Source organism: Ammospiza nelsoni, chromosome 1 (assembly GCF_027579445.1).
Source record: "Ammospiza nelsoni isolate bAmmNel1 chromosome 1, bAmmNel1.pri, whole genome shotgun sequence".
Lineage (NCBI taxonomy): Eukaryota > Metazoa > Chordata > Aves > Passeriformes > Passerellidae > Ammospiza > Ammospiza nelsoni.
The window spans coordinates 65,363,528-65,386,568 of NC_080633.1; the positions used below are offsets into that span (position 1 = coordinate 65,363,528).

The 23,041-nt window shown below is 42.4% G+C and overlaps 3 protein-coding genes across 7 annotated transcripts in view; 2 read left to right on the forward strand and 1 right to left on the reverse strand.

Annotated features, from left to right (window-relative positions):
* The window catches only part of CAP2 (cyclase associated actin cytoskeleton regulatory protein 2), a 68,176-nt gene extending 66,393 nt beyond the window's left edge, over positions 1-1,783 (forward strand). For all 4 annotated transcript variants that reach the window (XM_059482166.1, XM_059482157.1, XM_059482149.1 and 1 more), the window contains one exon: positions 214-1,783. In XM_059482166.1, coding sequence (XP_059338149.1) covers positions 214-297 — 84 coding nt within the window. In that variant the 3' untranslated portion in view covers positions 298-1,783. The remainder of the gene's footprint in view (positions 1-213) is intronic.
* Positions 1,784-8,537: 6,754 nt separating this feature from the next.
* On the forward strand, positions 8,538-17,457 carry FAM8A1 (family with sequence similarity 8 member A1). The gene is made up of 5 exons (XM_059469955.1): positions 8,538-9,058; positions 13,114-13,234; positions 15,495-15,618; positions 15,842-15,981; positions 16,298-17,457. The coding sequence occupies exons 1-5, from the start codon at positions 8,554-8,556 to the stop codon at positions 16,440-16,442; spliced, it is 1,035 nt and encodes a 344-aa protein (XP_059325938.1). The 5' UTR covers positions 8,538-8,553; the 3' UTR covers positions 16,443-17,457.
* A 2,104-nt stretch (positions 17,458-19,561) lies between these two features.
* NUP153 (nucleoporin 153) overlaps positions 19,562-23,041 on the reverse strand; it is a 43,917-nt gene continuing 40,437 nt past the window's right edge. For both annotated transcript variants that reach the window (XM_059469941.1, XM_059469933.1), the window contains 2 exons: positions 21,187-21,346; positions 19,562-20,726 (listed from right to left, as the gene is read on the reverse strand). In XM_059469941.1, coding sequence (XP_059325924.1) covers positions 20,642-20,726; positions 21,187-21,346 — 245 coding nt within the window. In that variant the 3' untranslated portion in view covers positions 19,562-20,641. The remainder of the gene's footprint in view (positions 20,727-21,186; positions 21,347-23,041) is intronic.

A 23,041-nucleotide genomic window follows, 5' to 3' on the forward strand; every position in this document is an offset into this window, starting at 1 on the left:
CCAAGGCTGTTTGAAACTGGGTAGCAATCAGCCTTTTTCCTCTGTGGCACTGTAAAATAACTTCCTAGGGTAATGAGGAAGGCTTCTCTCTAATCCCGGCATGTCTGAGCTATCAATGCTTTCGCAGTCATGTAGAACTAATAGTATTCCACCAGTTTTCATGAGCTATCCTCTGTTTGTTTAACCATCACTGTTGCTTTTGTTTCCTACCAGAAAGAATTTCCGGTTCCTGAACAGTTCAAGACAGCATGGGATGGATCTAAGTTGGTCACTGAACCTGCAGAGATTGTGGGTTGACTTCCTCACGCCATGGAGCACTTGCTGACCGCAGCCAGACTGCGGCCAGCACGCACAAAGCAGTCATGTAAAGAAGTAGAGGTAGCAGGAGTTCATGCTGCTGTCATAGGCCTTCAAGCATTAGCTCTGCATGCTAGGAACAGTAACACATCTGGCACCCTTTTGTTAGGCATCCCGGTCCTGGTCACGTCTCCACACAGTTTGCCTTCACGTACAATTTTAATTCTGAATGAGAATGCAATAGGTTAAACCCCTCCACCCTCCAGTCACATCATTGGTTTGAAATTTTGTGTACATTTAAGCCAACATACTGCATGATACACTTTTTTTAATCATCTTGCTTCAGTGCATTCCTTTTTGTATTTCTGCTAATCAAAAACAGCATTAAGACTTTAAGGTGTTTATTTTTGCCTATTAAGCAATTCCTGTATGATGCAGTAAAAATGTACCTGTAGAAAGTATGCAATTTCTTGCAGTTCTGTGGCAATCATAATGTGTTTCGTTTCAAACAAGCAAAAAAGGACAACTGTCACCACAGCAATACATGAAAAAATGAAAATGAAAAAAAATCTGGTAGTTTAATAAAAAATGTTTTTAATATGCATATTTAGAAGATCCCACAGTTTTCTGTGAAGATTTTACTGTGGTTCACAGACTTGCTGCTGCCTTCTCTTTTCTTGCAAATTAGTAATTTGTTCTAAGCTAGGGCCTCATAAATGCTAAAACCTTTCAGAAAATTACTTGAAGGTTTTTTGCTCCTTGGATTTCTTTTTTTTCTCTTTTTTTTGGGTGACACTATCTCTCACTTTTTAAAATTTCACATTTTATGTTGCATCTTATACAGAAAACCAAGACAGACAGACACGTCTGATACCAGCTAGTTTCCCTCACTTATGAAGTTCCTTTAAAATATTTGTATTGTAACTCATCATGTTCATTAAAAGTATCATCCGGGGGTTTTTTCCCCACATTTGTAGAAGTTACTCAGTTTCAAATACGTTCACAAAGCAAAGCCATAGATTTATGCCATACTAATTCTGAGCCCAAATAAAGGACTGGTTTAGTCCTTTGACTCTGCTTTACAGTCCCTACACCTTTTTCTTTTTAACAAAGCTGGAGTATTGCATACATTTGTACTATTTCAGCACATAGTACAAATAAAACTTAAAAAATTTTAAAAGTCAATTTATGTTTTTGATCACTTGTAATACTTTGTATCACTGAAATCACAGTGACATGCTTGCAGAGCTAGTTACAAGCTAAATTTTGTGCCTAACTTACCTTGAAAGTACATTAACTCTTAAAGGTTTTTAAGTATACCTTTGATTGTAAACCCTATACAATAGAACCAGTAGTGCTCATTCCTTACGGTTTTGCTATCTGATGTTTAACCTATGTGTATAATGTGTTTGCTTTAATATATATCATTTTTTCAACAGTAAACTTCTTATGAAATAAACAGAAAATGTACTTGTTTAAAAACAAAGTTGTTCAGAGCTTAAGCTATTGCACTGTTTGTCCTACAGGCTTTCTCTTCCTTAAACCCTGTTTCAAAAGCTGGAGTGAGAAAAAGTAGCTCCTCCTTCCATTTCAATAAAATATCACCACACTTGCTGCCATAATCCACCTCACAGTGAGTAGAGGATATTCTGTATGCTGGCAAATAAACCTGAAGTGTCATGCACATAACTTAGGTGACAGCCAGCAAATTGAGCTTTTCATGATTCTCACTTCTAGGTACACCTGGATGTTCCAGGGATTATGTCTAGGGAGATGATCATGATGTAGTGCAAGTTGGTATGGTTTGCCTTCTATTTTTTGCTTTTCCTGCTTTTCCTGTTGTGTCTCTATATGGCTTCAATCACAGGTGGTCCATTCCCTATATCACTTGGATGTGCCTCATCTCTGAAAAATGGGCATCACATACTTGTCATGGTACAAGGATTGTTGAAGGGCTGAATCCTTAAATCATAATTGTAATGTGTTCCACAAAACAATCTCCTTCTGGAGCATTCTGGCCTGAGATACTGACTTTTTCTTTCATATACAGCATCAAAGAGGGAGCAAGGCATTATGCAGCAGCAGGATGCCACTTACTGCTTTGGAGGTAAGACACAAACCAAGTATCAAATCCTGATGATAAACAGAAAGCAGCAAGACAGCTCTTAATCACTACAGAGGCAAATTCTTATAGTTCCTCTGAGGGACTGAACTCCCCCATCAAATACAAAGTCCATGAAGGCTGATCTGATTCTTCTTTAAACATTTGAAGGCAAACTCCTTCATGGCTAGACCTTCACCTTAACATTCACGTTAAGCACATTGCTTTGACTGGTCATTTAGCAGAAATAGATCCTGTAAAATAACAGCACATGCCTGACAGTCTGAGCACACCTCAGACCTTGGTCAGAGGGCAGAAGTTTAAAAGAAAGGAAGAAGGCCTTGCATGGACAGACCCAAGGCAATTGCTTCAACTGAAGAAAAGGATACGAAGTCAATGCATGACTGGACACCAGAAAAGTAGGAGAGAGACCTCTAAAATAGATTATATCCAGCACTCTTAGTCAACCACATAACAACAACAACAAACCTATAACCACCTTTTGTCAGTTCAGTTTGGTCATCATAAAAAATACTTGTCATACATTTCCAGTAGGTTGGACTGTTCTTTCCCTGCAACCTGTCAGTAAATTCAAAATTACAAAGGAGTGCTAAATCAACAAAGTTCTGCTTCTACTTTACATGAACTTGTGTACAATTAAAGGTTAAAAACTCATTTGGTGGAAAATCAAGTTTATCTGAAGAGTAGAAATAGCCAACAAACTGCAGAAGAGTCATTTGATGAGTCATCTCAACCATGAGCAGTTGCAGCCACCAAGTTTTCAGCAGCAAGACTGATCTGTGTTTGATGGTTGACTCCAGCAAGGAATGAACTGCTAAATGCTGAGCATCCCTGAGGTCCCATTGATGGTTTTTTTACTGCATGCAGTCACACAAGATATACCCCTTGATTTCTGTGTTACACTGCACTAATATTGTGGTCATGCCCTAAAGTCAGTACCACTGCCAAAACAGCAAACAGTTAATTTGGTTCATATATTAATAGGTAAAAAATGTGTATGGTGGAATTAGCCAGTTTATTTCTATAAACCTGCATGGGTCAAATATTCACCAGTACAGATGGTCTCAATCAGACAGTAAAACACACATAAAAGGGAAGGTGAGTTGTTAAATTAAGTGTCTAAATGTAAAGAGCTTTTTTTCCTATGAAAAGCTTCAATGGATGTCACTTTCTTAAATAGAACAGGGTGCAAAGAGGAGGGAGCCAGGCTCTCTTCAGGAGTGCCCAGTGACAGGACCAGAGACAATGGGCACACACTGAAACAAACACAGGAGATTCCCTCTGTCCATCAGGAAACTCTTTTCAGGTGCAAGTGACCAGCATTAACACAGAGAGGCGATGGAGGCTCCCTCCTTGGAGAGTTCAGAAGTCCCATGGCCATGGCCGTGCACAGCCGGCTCTAGGGGGCCCTGCTTGGGCAGGGGCCAGGTGAACTCCAGAGGTCCCGGCCAACCTCAGCCCTTCCGCGTTCTGTGATTCGCGCTTAGTTGGTACTAAGAGCCCGCGGAAATGAGAAGCATCGAGGTAGTAACTCCAAGTACCCACCAGATGGCAGGAAACAGCCGAGGCCAGGCCTTCGCAAGCCTTTAATGACAACCTGCGGGACTGCAGTGTTTGCGAAGGGCGTGAATGCTGTTTGCCATTGAACTGGGGAACTCTGCTCTCGAAAAGTCACTGTAAAACACTTAATATTACTTTGATCTTGAAATTATCATCTTGGTAAAAGGTGAATGTTTGAGTGGGATGAACAAGGAAGAATAAAAAATAACTACTTATTACAAATTATTAAATAGATATTTTGGGTTGGTTTTCCTTCTTTTTTTTTTTAACACTGCTAAGCACATCTTCATTTAAAGAATACCTGATTGAACTTAAAAGTAATATTTAACAGAGCCATTGAAGATAAAGGAGTAAGTAATTTCAAATCTGTGTTTGAAAACCAGAAATCTTTTCCACGAGTTGGAGAATTAGGCACTTGCTAAGGCTTCCCTGTGCCATAGTTATTTTGCAGACAAATAATTTTTGTTCTTACTCTTTCCTGAATCTCAACATATCTGGATCTGCAGGAGTTCCTTACTGCACTGTGTTCATCACCCTGTGCCTCACATGTCTTTCCTAGAGATCAGACATTTGGCCACTTGGAGTGCTTCAGGGGCTCAGTTCAGTGTGCACCCTTAGTGCACTCTCCTGATGTGCTGTTCAACTGGGCTCCTTCTAAATATGGAAGCTTCCAGACAAATGGAGCTAAGGTTCAGTCGATGACACAGTATGGTAGCAAGCACAGCAGTTAGCAAGAACATACAAAGCAGGTTCAGCTTCTCTTCTTGAGGTGATCTGGGCCCAGCTGCTGTGAAAATACTGCCCAGAAGTAGCTACTGCTCTCTGAAGAAAATCAGGCCCCTGACTTGTGATAAAATCCCCCTCTTATTAGATAAAAATCATAAATAATGCTCTCCAAGGAATGTTCTGACTACCAGACAAGAACCTGCTCTGTCTTCATGGCTGAAATAACACTGAAAAATCTTTTTGTGTGCCAGAAGTTTTGTAGAAGAACAGAGAACATTCCCTACTCCACCACCCAAAACTGACCCTAGTGGTCACTCCCTAGGTTTAACCCTTCTTCCCTAGGTCTTGTGGCATGCTGAGGACCCTACCTGATCACCACTGACCACCAAAGACTCCTGCTCTCCAAAGCCATAGTCCCACTGCTGCTTCAACAGAGGCACCACCACACTTCCTCCCTGGGAAGAGAAGGGAATGCGACAGAGAAGGGAGTAACCAGTAAGGCTTCCCAGGGCCACATTCCTGAGTAAAGCTGTTCTGTTGTTACTCTGCCTTCAAACAAGGCCAAGGTCAAAGGCAAATAAAGGTGTTCAAGCACAACTCCTAAATCGGGCAGTACTAATAAACAGGCAATGACACAAAAAAACTTGTGTACCCTAAGATAAAAGCAGAGAAGTTGTATTTTTTAATCAACTGTGACCACCAGGATTCTGTTTTCTCTATTCCACTTGAAGCTGCATCTATTAGAAAGAAGTTGCTTCAGTCAATCTGTAAGGCTTTAGAGCCAATCTCTCTTTCAAGTTCCGTAGATGGATGAGACAGATCAGTTTCAGAGTGAAAGGCTCAATTAATTTAATTTAGGAGAAAGTTGTACCATTTTCCACACTAAATGTATAACATTTTACATTATGTAAATGCATACATATATTTTTTGGCTCAAGTTTCATGTTCTGTATCTGGCTGCTTGCCCCAACAAGGGGAAAGGTTCTTATTCTTTGGTGACTCTGTATAGTTTCAGTGATGAAGAATCTCTTTACCCATCATTTGCATTTAATTTCACTCTGTACATGATCATAAATACCAGATCCAAATGTCTAAATAGCATGAATTGTAGCTGCTGGGCCCAACAATAATTAACCACTTTGCAGTTGTTGATTAATGTCCAACAACTCTCATCCAAGGACTCTTCAGAAGAGCTCCTACTATTAGAATATTTCAGCATGATGCAGGAGATGTGATCTGTTATCCCTGAGCAAAGAAAAGAACTGAACTTCAATGCTAGGGTGATTCCTCAGTTTTAAAAGTGGTTTCAAACCCTTGAAAACAAGATGCTGGAAGGCATAGCAAAAATGAGCAAAGGCACAATGTCTGTGGCTCTGTACCGCAGCCAGGTTCACAGCACACCAGTGTTCATTACCTCCTATTAAACATGAAGGTTTCCCCACTCAAGAGTGACTGATCAGGTTTTTCAGCATCACCTACACTTAAAGAGCTTGAGGTGAGATTCCAGATTCCCCTTAAACCTTAACTATTATGACACCAGCTTTTAGGTGCTTACCTCCTCCTTTTGATCTAGCTCAGAACATTTCCTCTTGCCTAAATCTCATTTCTAGGAAAGAGGGTATTTAACTGCCAAGGCATTCAACTACTTCATCAGCTGGTACAATGAGCTTCCCACCCACAAGCTAAAGCAATGTAGCAGGGAATTGGTTCTGCAGAAGACTATAAATACTGCCCTGTGTGGCAGTCTGACACAGCAATGAAACAAGACCTTCTACTACCAAAAGCCTAAGCTGTGAGGTTCTTACTGCTGGCAAGCCATGTTGTCACAGCATCTCTGTCATGTGTGTTCCAGAACAGAAAATCTGAATGCTCCCAGAATTTGTGGGTCAGTTGTTGGGTATCTTTTTAAGCAGAAGAATGAAATACTAATAACTGGAAAATGTGGGCATAAGGAAACATTACATTGTTACCTGTTAGTCCCCTGCTCTCTGCTGTCAGTGATTCCACTTCACCTTGAATATCCAGAATAATCTCATAGTGAGTTCAAACTATGGCTATACCTGTGTAATGCTGCTGCTGGTGAGCCTAAAATTTACATGTGACTGGCAGCATTCTGTGAAGTCTCTGAGATCTTGTAATTTTACTTTGAGATCTGATCTGGCTTTCAAGGAAGAAGTGAAATATTACAGGGAAATAAGTCTTGTTACATTTCATTTATTGTCAGTTTTCCAAAATAGCTTTTCTATTAGGAATTAACAGATGGTTTAAAGCCATATTTTCCTCTATACACATGTCTATCTTCCCTCCTTTTTTCCTTCCTAATCATGCTAAATCTTGCTGTGTTTCCCTAAACATTTTCCCATATTGATTTCACCAAGGTCTACATTACAAAACATGCCAGGGTAATTAAAATCATAGCTGCACAGTGAGTGCCAGCACCTTACATAACTGCATAGTCTTTTATGGGTCACTATTTGATAATCACTTAGGCAATTCATCTCAGCTTGCTTGTATTAGAGACTTGCTCCACACAAGCTTCTGGGACTGAAAGAGTGGAAATTTCTGTTGGATACATGGGAATAATTCTTTACTGTGAGGGTAAAGAGGCAGTGGAACAGGTTGCCCAGAGAAGCTGTGGATGCCCCACCCCTGGAAGCATTCAAGGCCAGGTTGGACGGGGCTTGGAGCCACCTGGGCTGGTGGAAGCTGTCCCTGCCCATGGGGCGGGGATCTTTAAGGTCCATTCCAAACCAGGCCATTCTATGATTCTATGATTTTATGAAATTACTTCAATTTTTTAAATTAGGTGAGATTAAATGGGAAAATAGTTCACCAGGGAGAGGCAGCAACTTCTGTTTTTGTTCAGCTGTGGCTTGTGCTGTCTTCAACATTTCAGGTTCCCAGTATGTATTACTGGTTAATTCAGTATTGAGCTGTGTTAGCATCTCTGTCAGACAGAACTCTTGGTCTGGTTGAGATGCTTAACAGAGCACAGAAACCTTAAAGACTAAAAGTTAGTTAGAAGAACTGTGTTTAAACTTGCTGCTGGTTCTTCGTTCAGCATTTGAGGGGAGGAAGCGCTGTGAGGGGCGGCTGAGGGAGCTGAGGGTGTTTGGCGTGGGGGAGGCTCAGGGGTGACCTTACCGCTCTCGGTGACTCCCTGAAAGGAGCCTGTAGCCAGGCGGGGGTCGCCCTCTTCTCCGCAGAGTTTCAGGTTGGACATTAGGAAGAATTTCTTCGCAGAAGGGGTGATTGGACATTAGAATGGGCCGCCCAAGGAGGCGGTGGAGTCACCGTGCCTGGAGGTGTTCAAGGAAAGCCTGGAGGTGGCACTTGGTGCCCTGGACACGGTGATGTTCAGGCATAGGTTGGACTCAATTACAGAGGTTTTTTCCAACCTAAACGACTTTGTGGATTGTGGGGGTGTTGTTTTGGGGCGTTTTGTTTGTTGTTTTTGGTTTTGTTTGGTTTTGCTTTGGGTGGTTTTGTTTGGTTTCGATTGTTTTGTTTTTTTCAGAAGACAAACATGATATGTATAGGGGAAAAAATGAAAAGGGGGAAATAGAGGAGAAAAAACCCCTCACAACATTACTACAGGAAAATAAACCCGCAGAACTTGCGCACCGTCAGGAGCTCCGCAGGCCGCTTCGCCCGCACGTCACGGGCAGCGCCTCTGCCTCAGCGCTCGGCGATACCATCTCGTGGCAGGGGCGGGGGGGAAGGCCTGTTTCTCCCCTCGCTCAGTGCCCTATTCGTCAGGCCCTTCCTCCCCCCCCTCCGCCGCCGTAAGTGGGAGAGGCGAGGCGCGGCCCCGGCGCACGCGCGGTGAACGCTCAGTGCCCGCCGCGATGGAGGAGGTGGCGGAGGGCGGCCGGGCTGGCGCTGGGGCGGCGGCGATGGCGGAGGGCGGCAGCCCTGCCGGAGATGAAGCAGCCAACGCCAGTGCCAACACCAACACCGCGTCCTCACCACCGCCGTGCTCCCCTCCGGAGGGCGGCGGGACGAAGCCCCTGAGCGCGGCGGAGTACGCGCGGCGCGTACACCAGTGGCTGTGGGACTCGTACTGCGGGTACCTGGGCTGGCAGGGCTGCCCGCCCGCCTTCCTCGCCGCCGCCGCAGCCGCCGCGCAGCCGCCCCCGCCCGCCGCCGCTGCCTACTACAGCCCCTTCTACCTCTTCGCTCCGCCGCCGGCACACACGGCCTCGGCCGGGACGGGGCCCCGCGCCCCCGCCGCTGCCACCCCAGCCTGGCCGGGAGCGGCGGGCGCGGTGTCCCCCGTGCCCAGGGCGGCCTCCGGCAGCGCCGCCAGCAGCAGCGGCAGCGGCGCCTCCAGGGACACGGGGCGGCCGGCGGGTGAGTGGGGCCGGGGCCGGGGCTGGGGAGGAAGGGGAGCCTGGGGAGAGCCGCTGCTCCGAGCAGAGGGATCTGGAGAGGGAAGCCGGGGCTGTGCGACGTTGGGAGTCGCTGCGCTTCCGTTGGCTGCGGCCCCGGGCATGTGGCTGTGCCGTGTGACACACGGTGACAGCCCTAGTATCAAGGCCGTAAGGCCGGAACTTGGTCCATAAACAAGTTTGGATGCAGGGTGACAGCCCTGATACCGAGGTTGTAAATCTAGAGCCAGCAGGTTTGGGGGGATTGACTTGAATATACAGTTTACACTTTCACAGCTTGTAAAGATGTTTTCTTGCATACGAAGGAGTTGATTTTTTTCCACTGGAACTTATTCTTGTGGTCACAGGCTTGTAATGCATCTAGCTTTTTAAGTAGCCCGTTTGGATTATGTAATCTAAACTAATTTTGCCTGCTTGAGTGAGCTCTTGGTGCTCAAATAAAATAATTTCGTGGAATCGAAGCAGAGAAGTGAAAACATGCTGACGTTGAACAAGCTTAGGCAGTGGGACCCGAGATAAACAAACGTCTGTTGCAGCTGTAAACATTGAAGGCAGTGCACAGCAGGCCTTCTGTTTATATTTTTCAGGAATAAAGCAAACTCACTCTGATTACATGAGAGGTAAAACCAGGAGCAGCAACAACTCCTCACAAGTTGAGGAGTGCCTAGGTCACATTCCTTGAATGTTCATACCACTGTGAGCAATGTAGGAAACTGTGGAGGAGAGCACTGCTGGTGGACTTTGGAAAAAAGCCAGAGCTCGTTTCTCCCTGCAGGACAAAGTACGACATTGCTGATCTGTGACATTATTTATAAGCTTAGTGGCCGTATGTGTGTGGAAGATGTTTTTTGTTCCTTTTTTCCTTATTTTCAAGGGAAGGGAGCCTAGCCACTGAGCTTGTTTCTTTCTTATATTTTTAAGCAGATTTTTTTTTTTTTAAAACATGGTTAGGACACAGAATAGTATTTTCTGCAATTATGCTCTGATTCTGTTATAGTTCAGTTATGAACTGATGTTACCAGTCATTAAAGGGAGGGTTGGACAAAGGCTAGGCTGAAATGATTCTTGGAATTTTACCTGTTTTTTCAGGAGCTAATTCCATATATTAAAGGTTATTTGGGGCATGAATAACATCTCATGCTGCTGAACATGGTTATTCTGAATATTGCATACTATTGCAGTACACTTGGCCTTCTTGAGGGGACTAGGTATGGGATGCAGCGATACAATTCAGTTATAAACAAAGACTGCTGGGCTGATGCTTTAGCTTCAGATTGCAGATGGATATATCTGGAGCAGCTAAAGTGATTATGGCTCCTTCTTCCCTGCTGCAGATTATTGTCCACACAGCAGTGAGGCGAGGCAGGGCAGGTCATGATCTGTCCCTGTGCCAGAGCAGTTTACAGCCCGTGTGCTTATGTAAGCTGAAATAAGTGACAGCTTATGTTAATGTGGAAGATTTCAAATTGGAATGTCAAAAAGTGGGATTGTTAACTGCCTCTTCAGTCTGCCTGCAGGTGTGTGTCAGAGCAGCAGAATTTAACAGCACCCTGGGCAGTGGCTGGCTCTTTGTGGACAGTCACCATGATTTAAGACATTCCTTTGCCTGGTCCCTCCCTACCTTACTGCAGGAGATTACTGCTGATCCACTGGGAACAGTAGGGCAAAAGGTGCATCCAGGCCCCAGCTGCCCTGTGGCTGACTGGTGCAAACTCCTCTTAAGCACTGTGTAGATGTAATATCCTAGACATTGAGCTGGATGGATTTTGAATTTGGCTGTCCTTGCTGAATAAATAGTAACCCTTGGCAAAAGAGTGGATTTCTGATATCACAAACAGCTTGAATTGCTGCAGTGTAAATCTGCCAGAATCTAAGGGTTGCCAAGGTTTCTTAATATGATGGAGTTAAACATAATTTGAATACTTATTTTCCTAGCCCCATGTAGCTTCTTCTTTAGGCAGTCATTTAATTTAATGTATTCAGTTCTGAATAAATCAGTCTCTGCTACCAACTCTAACAAATGTGCTGCTTTTGACAGAGCAGATGAAAGCTTTCACCTGGCACTGTGTACTCAAACCAGGGTTAGGAGACTGGCTATGTTTCCTCATGCCTTAGTTGAAGAATCTCTAATTAGAATTAGAGAACTTGGACAGGCTTTGACAATGCCAGTGGAATCCATTTTAGTGTTATACATGTCACAGTTTGACACTGGCCCAGCACCAGGCACCAAGAGAGTCACTTGCTCACCCTCCTCTGCCACAGCTGGGTAAAGGAGGGAAAAAAGAAAAACAAGTTAAGGAGGCTTCTTGAGTGAGATAAGGACAAGAGGACTATTTCAAGGGAAAAGCAGGCTCAACTTTAGTTGCAAAGTGCATTCTGCTGCAACGTGGGCCTCTCTTTCCATGGGATGCAGTCCTCCAAGGACAGACTGCTCCCTGGAAGCAGGGATTCCTTCTCTCCACTGGGTCTCCCACTGGACCACAGCCTCCTCCAGGCATCCACCTGCTCTGGCATGGGCACCTCCCCACGGGCTGTGGGTGGATCTCTGCATCCCCTGTGGATCCCCATGGGCTGCAGGGGCACAGCTGCTTCACCATGGTCTCACCATGGCCTGCAGAGCAACCTCAGCTTGACACCTGGAGCACCTCCTGCTCTCCTTCTCCACTGACCTTGGTGTCTCCATGTTGTTTCCCTCACATAGTCTCACCTCCTCCTCTTCTCTGACTAGAAGCAAAACTCATTAGTTTGTTTCGATTTTCTTCTTAAATATGTCATCGCAGAGGCATTGCCAGCCTCCCTCAGTGGCCCAGTTTTGGCCAGCAGCATGTCCATCTTTGTGGCCACCCTGCTGCCTCAAACCAGGCTGCTTGTGCTATTGATGCAGAGTGATCAGTGCAGCAGGTGTGAAACAGAGCTCTAGAAACCCAGGGATGTTAAATAAGAGCTGGCTCTTACCCAGTCTCTGCCAGATTCTTCTTACCCCGTTGAAAAGTGCTCTGCGCTTTTGGCTGGCCTCTCACAGCTCGTGGGGCCATGGCTGGCAGCATCAGTCTCAGCGACTGAACTGGGGAGACTTATTCTTATTGAAATTTGATGATGAATTTTGAGACTAGAGAGTAGGGTGATTTTATTTCCTCTTCTGTCCTTACTCTCTGTGGGGATAAGCATTCTCAGAAACAGTAACAAAACCAGTCCCTGTTTCCACAGGTTCCATGTGGTAGTAGAAAGGCCTTTCTAAGTGAAGTACTGGTGTGAGTCATTGCATGCTACATGTGAGAGTCATGTTCTTTGGAAAATAGAGGAGTAGCTGGGTCCAGATGAAATTATTTTGCAACACTATTTCTTGGAAACTTTCTAAGACACTCTCTAATATTTTCTTTGCTCAAATCACCTGAGTAACAAAAGCTTGTGGCTCCTTACTTTGTGGCCATTTAAATAGGAGAATATGTTATGTTTTTTGGCTGGAGGTAGAGCAGTATGCTGTGTTTTATTAAAAGTAACATGTAGAAATGTTTATGTCAAGTATTTTCATCCATTCCTGTTTGTATTTGAGTGGAGATAAAATAGTGTTTTACTCTGAGAACTGGTACTTGGTATACATAGAAGCCTTGGTGCTGAGGGATAAAAAAGTTGTGGTAGGTGTGATTTTCTTTTTAATCTGACCTCTCAGATTTACACAAATCTGTTCTCTATGAGATTATTCTAAACAAAAGAACACAAAAACTGATCTTCTGTACTTCCGTTCTTTAGCAGGGTATGATTTTGCCTGTGATCCTAATTATGAGAGGCTCAGTTCTGAAACAGTTGAAGTTCTTCAAGAAGCTTCTTCAAATTCAACTTAAACAATTCAGATTATTTTTTATGCATACATCTTTAGAAATGTTCTCAAAAAGCATGTGAGCAGAGCTCTAGATTATGTTCTCGTAGAGAGGTTAATGTGGGTTTTGCTTTCGACATTAGTGTTAACTTTGTGTTAGTGCAGTAAAATCTGGGTAATGTGAACTATTTCTGTTGCAGGTCGGGAGTTCCTTATCCCTTCTCTGGCACACAGGTTCATAGCAGAGATGGTGGATTTTTTTATTCTGTTCTTTATAAAGGCAACCATCATTTTAAGTATTATGCACCTCAGTGGAATAAAGTAAGTTGAACAATTTAAAGCTTTGTTACATACAGCTTTAAGCTTTTCATGCTCTTTGAGGTGTCAGGTTGTAATTATGGTATGTTTTTGCATATGATATTAAATAAATTACAGAAGTTGAGGAACAGCACCACTAGGCTAACTTCATTGTAAATACATCCTGATTTTGGGTCAGCTATGGAAACAAAGAATTTGTACAGGTCTGTAGGCTCTCAAAGTCACTAACTACTAAGGAAAGATTAGACTTGCACATTTATGGAGGGGGGGAATAGCAAGATTACAAAAAAGTTCTTTTGAATTTTTAAGAAAAAACATGGACAAACTTTTAAACAGTGTTCAAAATGTACTAAATCTGGCTGGGATTAAGTTAATTTTAGCATCTTTCATGCTAATGTATAGCATCTTCTGTGGGGCTGTATTTTAGATTTCTGACTGAAGCAATGCTAACCCCACCAAAAAAAAAAAAAATCTGATCAAGCAGATCAGATATGTATATACTTTGAAAATACATCCTGGTTTCTAGGAATGCTGCCACACTGCAGGCTTCACTGGGTGTAAATTGGTTTTTTTAAAAAGTGCAAGTAATCAATGTGTGTGTCAACCATACACTAGACTGAAAGATTCGTCATTTCACATTTTTGTACTCAGATGTAGTAATTTACCTCAAACACTTTCTTTTTTAACTGCTTCTTTAACTGTAGATATCTTACTTCTTAACTCTCTTATTCTGCTTTGGGTTGGTGTACTCAATATTCCAGTCTGATTAAGAGATGAGATCTTGGTGCAGTCAATAATTCCACTACTGTACAAACACATTTTGGAACCCAGGCTTTCTGCTCAAGAACCATCCAAATGTTGCCTGACTGTAAATTGATAACAGACATACAGATAACATCTTCCAGACACCTTCACCTGCAGCTAGAAAGGGGTATGGAAGAGGGTCAAATCCAAAACAATAAATACGTCAGTGTAAATGATTGCTGGGTTTTGTTCAGATAAGCAGCAATTAAAATGCCAAATGTTCATTTCTGTTAAGTGGCCAGATCCCATCACCTGTAACCTGACAGTTTGTGTTTCTACTTTGCCTTTAGTAGGTGGAGAAAGATACAAAGTGAAGTAGTGGAAAGATGGGGAACAACTATATGTATATTGCTGCTGTAAAATGATGAAAGAGTAATTTACAGCATTTTCAATATTAATAGTTTTGTGAGACAATTGCTTACAGGGAACTTCAGAGAAATGTTCTGAGAGGTTTTCTGCTTAAGAGACCTGGTGTGCTTGGGGTTAGGCTGAATTGTCATGGAAAGCATAGGCCCTCACAGGCTCAAGAAGAACTTTATTCTCTTCAGGCCAAAGCTGCATTGAAAGGAAATGTAGGTTGTGCTACATTGGTTTTTTTAATTCCTGGGTTGTTTGAGGGTTTTTTCTGTCCTCAAGTCTGAATAAAAAGGAGGGCAGGTCGCACAAATATTAGATGGACTGTTTCAAAGTGGGACTGCACAGTTCTACGTGAGCCTTAATTAGATGCATGAGTGAGAAATTCTTGCCTTAATGTGTTGCAAGTATATCCATTCCAGGTATCAGATAAGAATGTTACATCTGTGGAGTTTATCTTATGAAAATATGCCATTACCTCCAAATGGATGCTTTGCATAGCTCTGTTAGGCTAAAAACCTTAAGGTTTCAATTGCTTTGTTTGAATCCTCCTATTGCATACCAAGGTGCCTCCAGACAAGTATGGTGAGCCGTGAAGAATGAGAATGAGGAACCCTGATGAGAACCCTGATCATGCAGAGGAGGATATGGGGCTCTACTGATTTCTTAGGGACACTGCCAACTTCTCCCTTGCATTTGTAAAGAGTGCCCTTTTTTTTTCCTTGAGTGTAGTGTAAGAAGATACTTGGAGACTTGGATGCCTTCCATTTGTATCAAGTTCAATGATTATGTGCAAAATCTGTTTACCCCCAAGAAGTGTGAGAATTTTCAGAACAATTCTGCAGCTCACTACCCAGGGATACCATTGTGCAAAAGTGGTAATAAAGAATGATCTTTGCTTAATGAAAAAGACAAAACAAACTAGGCAGTAACTCAGAATGAAAACTGAGTGTTCTGAATTTTAATGACTTGTTTAGTATCAGAGAGGGCAAGGAGCTTTTGTTGTCTTATAATACCAGAACGGAGGGAGTGAATTCTGGTATTAAAGGGGTAACACTGGTATTGGGAGAAGGATGGTTTTAAAGTTCAGTTTTATTTTGTACAGGGACATCTCTAAATTTGCCATGCATTACATCATAGAAGAAATAGATGAAGATACGTCCATGGAAGATTTGCAGAAAATGATGGTAGTAGCTCTCATCTACAGGTTATTAGTCTGCTTTTATGAGGTAACCTACTCATAAACATTAACCCCTGTAATTAATAGTTGTGAGTTGTTGAAGAAATGGTTTTAAAAAATAATGTTATCGTTGGCCAATAAAGTAAATCTTCTTAACAGTATTTTGGATTATGTTGAAGCTCATGACATTCACATAGTTGAGGATAACCAAGTTTGGGACAACTGTCAACAACACGGTGATGTGCGGACTTAAAAAAACCTCTCTTTTACAGATAATCTGTATTTGGGGAGCAGGTGGAGCAACCCCAGGGAAATTCTTGCTTGGACTGCGAGTTGTGACGTGTGAAACTTCTGTCCTTATTGCACCCAGCCGTGTGTTAGTCATTCCATCCTCTAATGTCAGCATGACAACGTAAGTGCTCCTGCCTCAGTCCTGCTGCATTCAGGTTAACAGTGTCAAAAGCGTGGGATTTGGAAGGAAGTTCACTGTTGCTTTGTTGTTGACCTTTGCAGTAATTAGACTGCAACAGCTATTGTCAGATTCTGTGATCTAAGAATAAAATGGTAATTATTCAGTCACATGGAGTATTTTTCAGGGTAGGTGGTTAAATCTCCTCTAGAGCTCAACTTTTGTGCTGTGCAAAACTTGGGCACTAAACCTGGAAGTTAATTACTAATGTAAGCAGAAAAGTGAAAGTAAGGCACTGAATGTTCTATTCTGATTTCAGGTCCACAGTACGAGCTTTGATCAAGAATTTTTCAATTGCATCATTTTTTCCTGCGTTCATTACGCTGCTGTTTTTCCAGCACAACAGAACAGCCTATGATATTGTAGCAGGAACTATTGTGGTCAGAAGAAATGGAGTCAGATGATACCAAAAAATGAGATTTCCGGACTGGTTCTAAACATCCCCTCCAAATCCCAGTGAATAAAAGACCTACCCGAGAACTGAAATTGAGGTGTCTGTTGGAATCTTTTGCCCTAATTAAATAGGAACTGATTCAGAAGCTGAAGAAAATGTATGGTTCCTGTCTGATGCCAGCAACTACCTTCGAAGTGTTGGAGTTTTCATAGACGCCAAAGAAGTTTGGGAGAGAAAATATGTATTAAATCCAGGAGTATTAACTTCTGACTGATGAGACAAAACCTGTCTGCTTTAACTGCAAAAAGGAACTGTTCTGTTTGTCAGTTTGTGGAAAGCAGATCCCTAGGAATATGCCACCTTAAAAGAAATGTTGCTCCTACAATTTTGGATGTTGGCAGATAACTAGAAAATGAAGTTCTTCTCCAGGCAGTTGCCTGTCAAAGGATATGGAGGGAGAAACCTGCAGTATTAGGCAGCAAGGCAAATGATGTTAATTAAATTGCCATGTATTTAGAGAGATCAGCAGTGGTTATCAGTGTCTTTTATTATTGCTTCACAGTTCGTATTTCTTCACCTTTCAAGTATTTTCTCACAACATTGATGTGAAAAGTTTTTTTGCATGATTGTCTCAAGCACTGTCACTTACTTCACTTGTCCAAGCTAATGAAGAAGTGAAACAATAGCTGCTTTTTCCTCTGGGAAGGGTGTTACACTGCAGTGTTAGTGATCTGGTGTGTGTAAATAATTCTCGAGCCAGCAACAGTACAGACCATGCTAATGAAAGGTAACTTTTTTGCTTCTGTTTTGAGTGAAAGCACTTGCCTATTTCTTGCATATAATGCAGAACAGAAGTGAATGTGTTTCAGGAGCATGCAGAAAACATTAACTGAAATGTGTTATGGGTTTAAATCTGCAGAAGTACAAATACTGGTTATTTTCACTTTATCATTCTGGCTAATTGTTTGTATATTCAGAATAACTTAAATACTGAATAAAGAAACCTAATATTTTGCATGACTATATCACTTTGATGATTCATTTATTGTCATGTTATTAGCATCTCAGGAAATTAATGTAAGCAATATTAATGTTCTACTGAACTCTGAGTATGGAACTCTTTGATCAGTTTTTGTATGTTCCTCTCTTAGGCTTAACATGCCACTCTCAGTGGCTGCAGTTCTTACCCTGCCTTCAACTTTGCCCAGTGGCTTGGTTGGCAGTAGAAATGTTTGAGAGCTTGGTTATGGCTCTTGTCTCCAGGTGTAATAACTTCATCAGTAACGTGTTCAGATGCTGCAGTATTTCGTTGGACAAGTTGTGTTATTCTGTGAATGACTGTATTGTGCTTGCATTTCAGTTTTCGTTGGGAATGATGATTCAGGACTAGATCCCATGCTTATGGTTGCAGAATGGATGTTTTGCCATCCATTATGTCTCCAGAATGAGGTCACTAACATTTTAGATAACTACTTTAAATATTTATTTTTGAAGTAAAGGAAGAAAAGTTGTCTTGGCTAGAACACTGTTTTTAGAGCCCTTGCTTAATCACATTTTTTGAATACTCCCAGGGATGGTGATCCTACTACTTACAGACAGCCTCTTCCAGTGCTTGACAACCCTTTCCATTAATTTTTTTTCCCTAACATCCAGTCTAAACCTTGTGACACCAGCTTGAAGCCATTTCCTTGTCCTAGCACTTCTTACCTGGGATGAGAGACCAACCTTGCCCCCCCCCCTCGCTGGCCTGCTTTCAGGCAATTGTAGAGAATAAGGTCACCCCTGAGCCTCCTTTTCTCCAGGCTAAACATCCCCAATTCCCTCATCTGCTCCTGACAGGGCTTCTGCTCCATTCTTTCAAAGCCTTTAGCACTGACGCTGTGCATGGCAATCAGCCTGATGAAAGCTAAAGCCATCAAAACCAACTTTAAAGTCCTTTCTGGGATAATTTTTGCCTATTCACAAGAAGAACTTTTATTCTCTTTACTCTTGCAGTGACCTAAAAACTAGGATTCAAAGGGGGGAGGGGGGAGGAAGGGAAAAGCAACACTGTTGGCTAAAACTTTATTACTACCAATTCAGGTATAAGGGAAGGTATCTCTTACCCTGCAGAAAAATACCACCTTTCCACCAGGTAAAGAAAACAGTTACAATGCAAGAACACAGAGCCTGTCCATGGAAATAGGTATACGTTGTGCTGTTGGCTGGCTTTTAGTTTGTCTCTTATGCAAGCTGTATCCCAGATGGTGCTTGTTTCTGCTTGAAGGAAAAGTGCTTGGCAGGTGATTTAGGGCTAAGGGGCACAAAGTGGAAATCTCTGGCATTTTTCACATGTAGACAGCTGGAAACAGGTAATTGCATATAATCCTTTAGTGGCTACAGTGGCATGATCTGACTGCCTCAATAGCAGTGAGAATGTGTGTGGTTTGAAAGTCAAGTTGCTGAGCATTTTCTGTTTCTAGAAACAGTGACTAGGGCCCTACACCTGAAAAGAGCAGGAGGCCTTTGCCTGTCATGTCCAGCTTGTGCTTGAAAGGCATCTCACACCAGCAGCACCTGCAGGAGCAAGGAGCAGTGCTGGGATGAGTGGCAGAAGTGCCAGCCAGGGCCCCAGCAGTGCTTCTGGAGACATTTACACCACTGACAGTGATGCAGTCTCTGCCCTTCTAGCTGAGGGAAGAATTAATGTCTGAGTCAGAGACAGACTGCTGTGACTTGGTACAAATTCAGCTGTGGGTCCCCAGATGAACAAGCATTTCCTCTGATTTTACTAGAATAGTGTCTGTTCTCCAAGAAGTTCCTGTAACTGCTACAGAAGCGCCCACCCCCCATTACTCATTTCCAGTCTTCAGTTAGAACAATGCTGAATGTTTATAAGCATTGGGTTGGGTTTCTTTAATAGCACTACAGAAAATTAACTGCAGTCAGCTGACACATTGCTCAGCTGCTCCAAGCTTCAGCCTACAGTAAAACTCTCCTTCCTAACAGGAGACTTCTAAATTTAAGATCCTCTAAAATCAATGGGAAAAAGCAGAGACTGAAGAAAGCACGAGACATTGCTCAGGTTGAGGGAACCATCTCATAGAGTTACAGCTGGGGGTGCCTTTACAGAGAGTTAAAATTGCCAGGTAATATTTCGCAGTTTTTATTGATGGCATTTATCCCATGGTTTAACATGTTAATTATACTGTAATAAACATGGCTTTAATATTAAACTTTTCCTTATTATCCAAAGTCACCACAGTCCATTTCAGTAAATATAAAAATATATACTTAATACTTTGTACAATACTGGTTTTTGGTCCAAACAAAAATGGATCAGAAAAGCCAATAAACTTACTTTAAGAATTCCCAATTTTAAAGATTTTCTAAATGGATTTAGGCAACTTTGAATAATGGGATTTACATAAAATCTGAGACAATACTAAACAAAAATGGCTGTAACACACAAAATTAAAATTTCAATTTCACAGATTTGTTATGCCAAAAAAGTACATAGAGAAACAAAATCGTATTTACACATCTCATAATAAAATAACAAGGCGAGACAGGTGATAAAGGGCTGTAAGAATGAAAATATAGAAATAGCATATAATTATTAAATGAAGAACTACAGATCTAACAAGTCCTTAGCATGGATCATCCTTTAATCAGTCTTCCCCTATCAGAAAATTTTAGTGCACAATACACCCAAACTCACTCACTTCACACATACACCAGCACAAACTCAGCATAGAAATCATTCGTTATCAACATTCTCTACTCTATACAGCATCCCTCGCTGATATAATTACAATTTCGAGGCGTCAGTAAACGCGGATGAGCGCACGTAGTGGTGCGGATGAAGAGGTATCAACAAGCCATTCACTGTGCAGGCTCTACTCAGGGCTACAGCCAGACCATGCCGAGTCAGTGAAAGAAGTAACTTGAGACTTTTGCTTGAGAACAGCCTTGTTGCCAACTTTACTTGCTACCAAAAAAACGTAACGGGGAGAGGGGAGGGAAGGACAGGAAAGCTAAGTTTTATATTCCTTTAGGCAGATCTGACTTCCGACAAGCCAGCATGAGGTACAATCCCAGTAACTGAACAATTCAGGGTAGTAGCTGAACATTTCAGGATAGTAGCTGAACAATTCAGTCAGGGTAGAAGCTCAACAATTCAGGATAGTAGCTGCTTCCAATGTTTTTGATGCTTTACCGATCAGGCGTTTACTTTCTACGTCTAACTGCAGTCTTTATCTTCCGACCAGCAACTGAAGATCCAGAGGCAGAGAAAACATTTTTCCCATTTGTCCTATTAAAAGAAATTAGTAGTTCAGAGTTTAGGACAGTGTAGCTGAAAATTCAGTAGCAGCACTGAGCAGATATTCCAGAACAACTGTTTCACAGTCTTGTCTCACTAGTTACCAGCTGGCAACAAGCAGCAAATGACGAACAGGAGGAAGAGAGTTCCAGAAACCAATTAAATCTCTCTTATTCAGAAGGTAAGCAGCAGCATAATGGCTGGATCAGGTTCTACCTTTCAAGAACAAGAGAATCTCACATGTGTTGATGTGTGACACTCCTGACAGCTAGGCTCCTTTACAGATAGCGGTGCTTAGTTAGCCAGTCAGGCTAATAAAAGGAAGGATGCCAAATTTAGTTTCAAACTCCAAGGTTCATCTGAACACCTCATGATTTAACAGCAGTAGAGGCTGAACACTGTCCACTGATATTACCCGAAGCTCAAGGGAAATTCTGATATGGTCTCTTACCCCACTGTAAATGTTGGAGCCTGGTTGAACGAAAATCCCGAAGTACCAGAAGGTGGTGCAGGAGCTGCTGATGCAGGAGGATTTGCACCAAAAGTGAATACTCCTGGGTTATTTGGAAAGCTGAAATTAGTAGTATTACTTCCAAACTGGAATACAGAACCTGGGAAGATGGGGTGGAAGCAGAAGGAAGTAAGAAAGCTGAAATTTGAGTTCATCCTTTTCAGTAAAATTCTCATGTTCTTCCCCATTATCTTTAAAGATTATTCTTTTAACAGGTTGCTTGAGATGACAAAGTTGGGGAGTCCACCAGAAGTGTCAGATTACTACAGGAACAGTTTATTGAATTCACAAGTGGAAGAGACATTCAAGACCTTTGGGTCCAACCCCTGCCCTAACACCTCAACTAAACCACCGAGTGCCACATCCAGTCTTTTTTTAAACACATCCAGGGATGGTGACTCCACCATTCCAGTCTTTATCACTCTTTCTGTAAAAAACTTTCCCCTAATATCCAACCTGTATTTCCTGTGACGCATCTTGAGACTGTGTCCTCTGGTTCTGTCAGTTGCTGTCTGGAGAAAGAGACCAACCCCCACCTGGCTACAGCCACCTTTCAGGGAGTTGTAGAGAGTGACAAGGGCACCTCTGAGTCTCCTTTTCTTCAGGCTAAACACCCCCAGCTCCCTCAGTCGTTCCTCACAGGGTTTGTGTTCCAAGCCCCTCACCAGCCTTGCTGCCTCCTCTGGACGTGCTCCAGGGGCTCAATGTCCTTCCCAAACTGAGGGGCCACAACTGGACACAGCACTCAAGGTGTGGCCTCACCAGTGCCCAGTGCAGGGAAGGATCACCTCCCTGCTCCTGCTGGCCACACTGTTCCTGACACAGGCCAGGATGTTCCTGATACAGGCCACCAGGGCACACTGCTGGCTCATGTTCAGCTGCTGTCACCAGCACCCCCAGGTCCCTTTCTGCCTGGGCACTGTCCAGCCACACCATCCCCAGCCTATGACACTGCAGGGGGTTACTGTGGCCAAAATGCAGGACTCAGCACTGGGACTTAATAAACTTCCTCCCACTGGACTCTGCCCATCCATCCATTCACACAAGGAATTTTTATAGTAATACTGCTGGCACACTGATAACTAGTTGTTTGCTAGCTTACATGCCACTATTAGATTTATACCTGTGCATACTGAAGTTTATTAAGCAAGTCTTAAATTGTGAATTTATATTCAGGTAAACTTTCCTGTGTTCATGCAATGGATCTGGGGACTTCCTTTCCTTTAATGTGTCAGGAGTACCTTGTCTGAAAAAACCCCAAACATTCCAATTATCAGAGTAAACTAAGAAGTAATACAGAAAATCCAGAGAGAACTTTACCTTTAAAATGCTATCTGATTAATGAAAGATCAACTGAGTAATGTGTTGTGCACTAATCTGCTTGTACTAATCTACTGATCAGTACAAAAATGTCAGCTACTTTTAATGGAGGCTATTTTGTAAAACTTCTGAGAGGAAAAAAGGAGGCTTTTCCCTTTCAGTATTTGATGTGATATCAAATAGACATTCTGGCACTGGTTTTGTTTTTTCATTATTACTAGTATGGAACAGATCTTTCTTAAGTTACAAGGTTCATTCTCTGCCCCTTTCCCATGGCATTTTATACTTCTTTAGTAAAAAGATCTTAATACAGTCTTAATCCATAAATGCTTAAAAAATCCCCCAAAGAATTCTGACTGTATTTTAAGCAATAAAATGATTGATTCAATTCTCAAATAAAAAAATAACCATTTTGCACTGTGTCTGCTCTTTTGTTTTACACAACCTTACCAGTGATTACTCCGTGGTTTTCAAC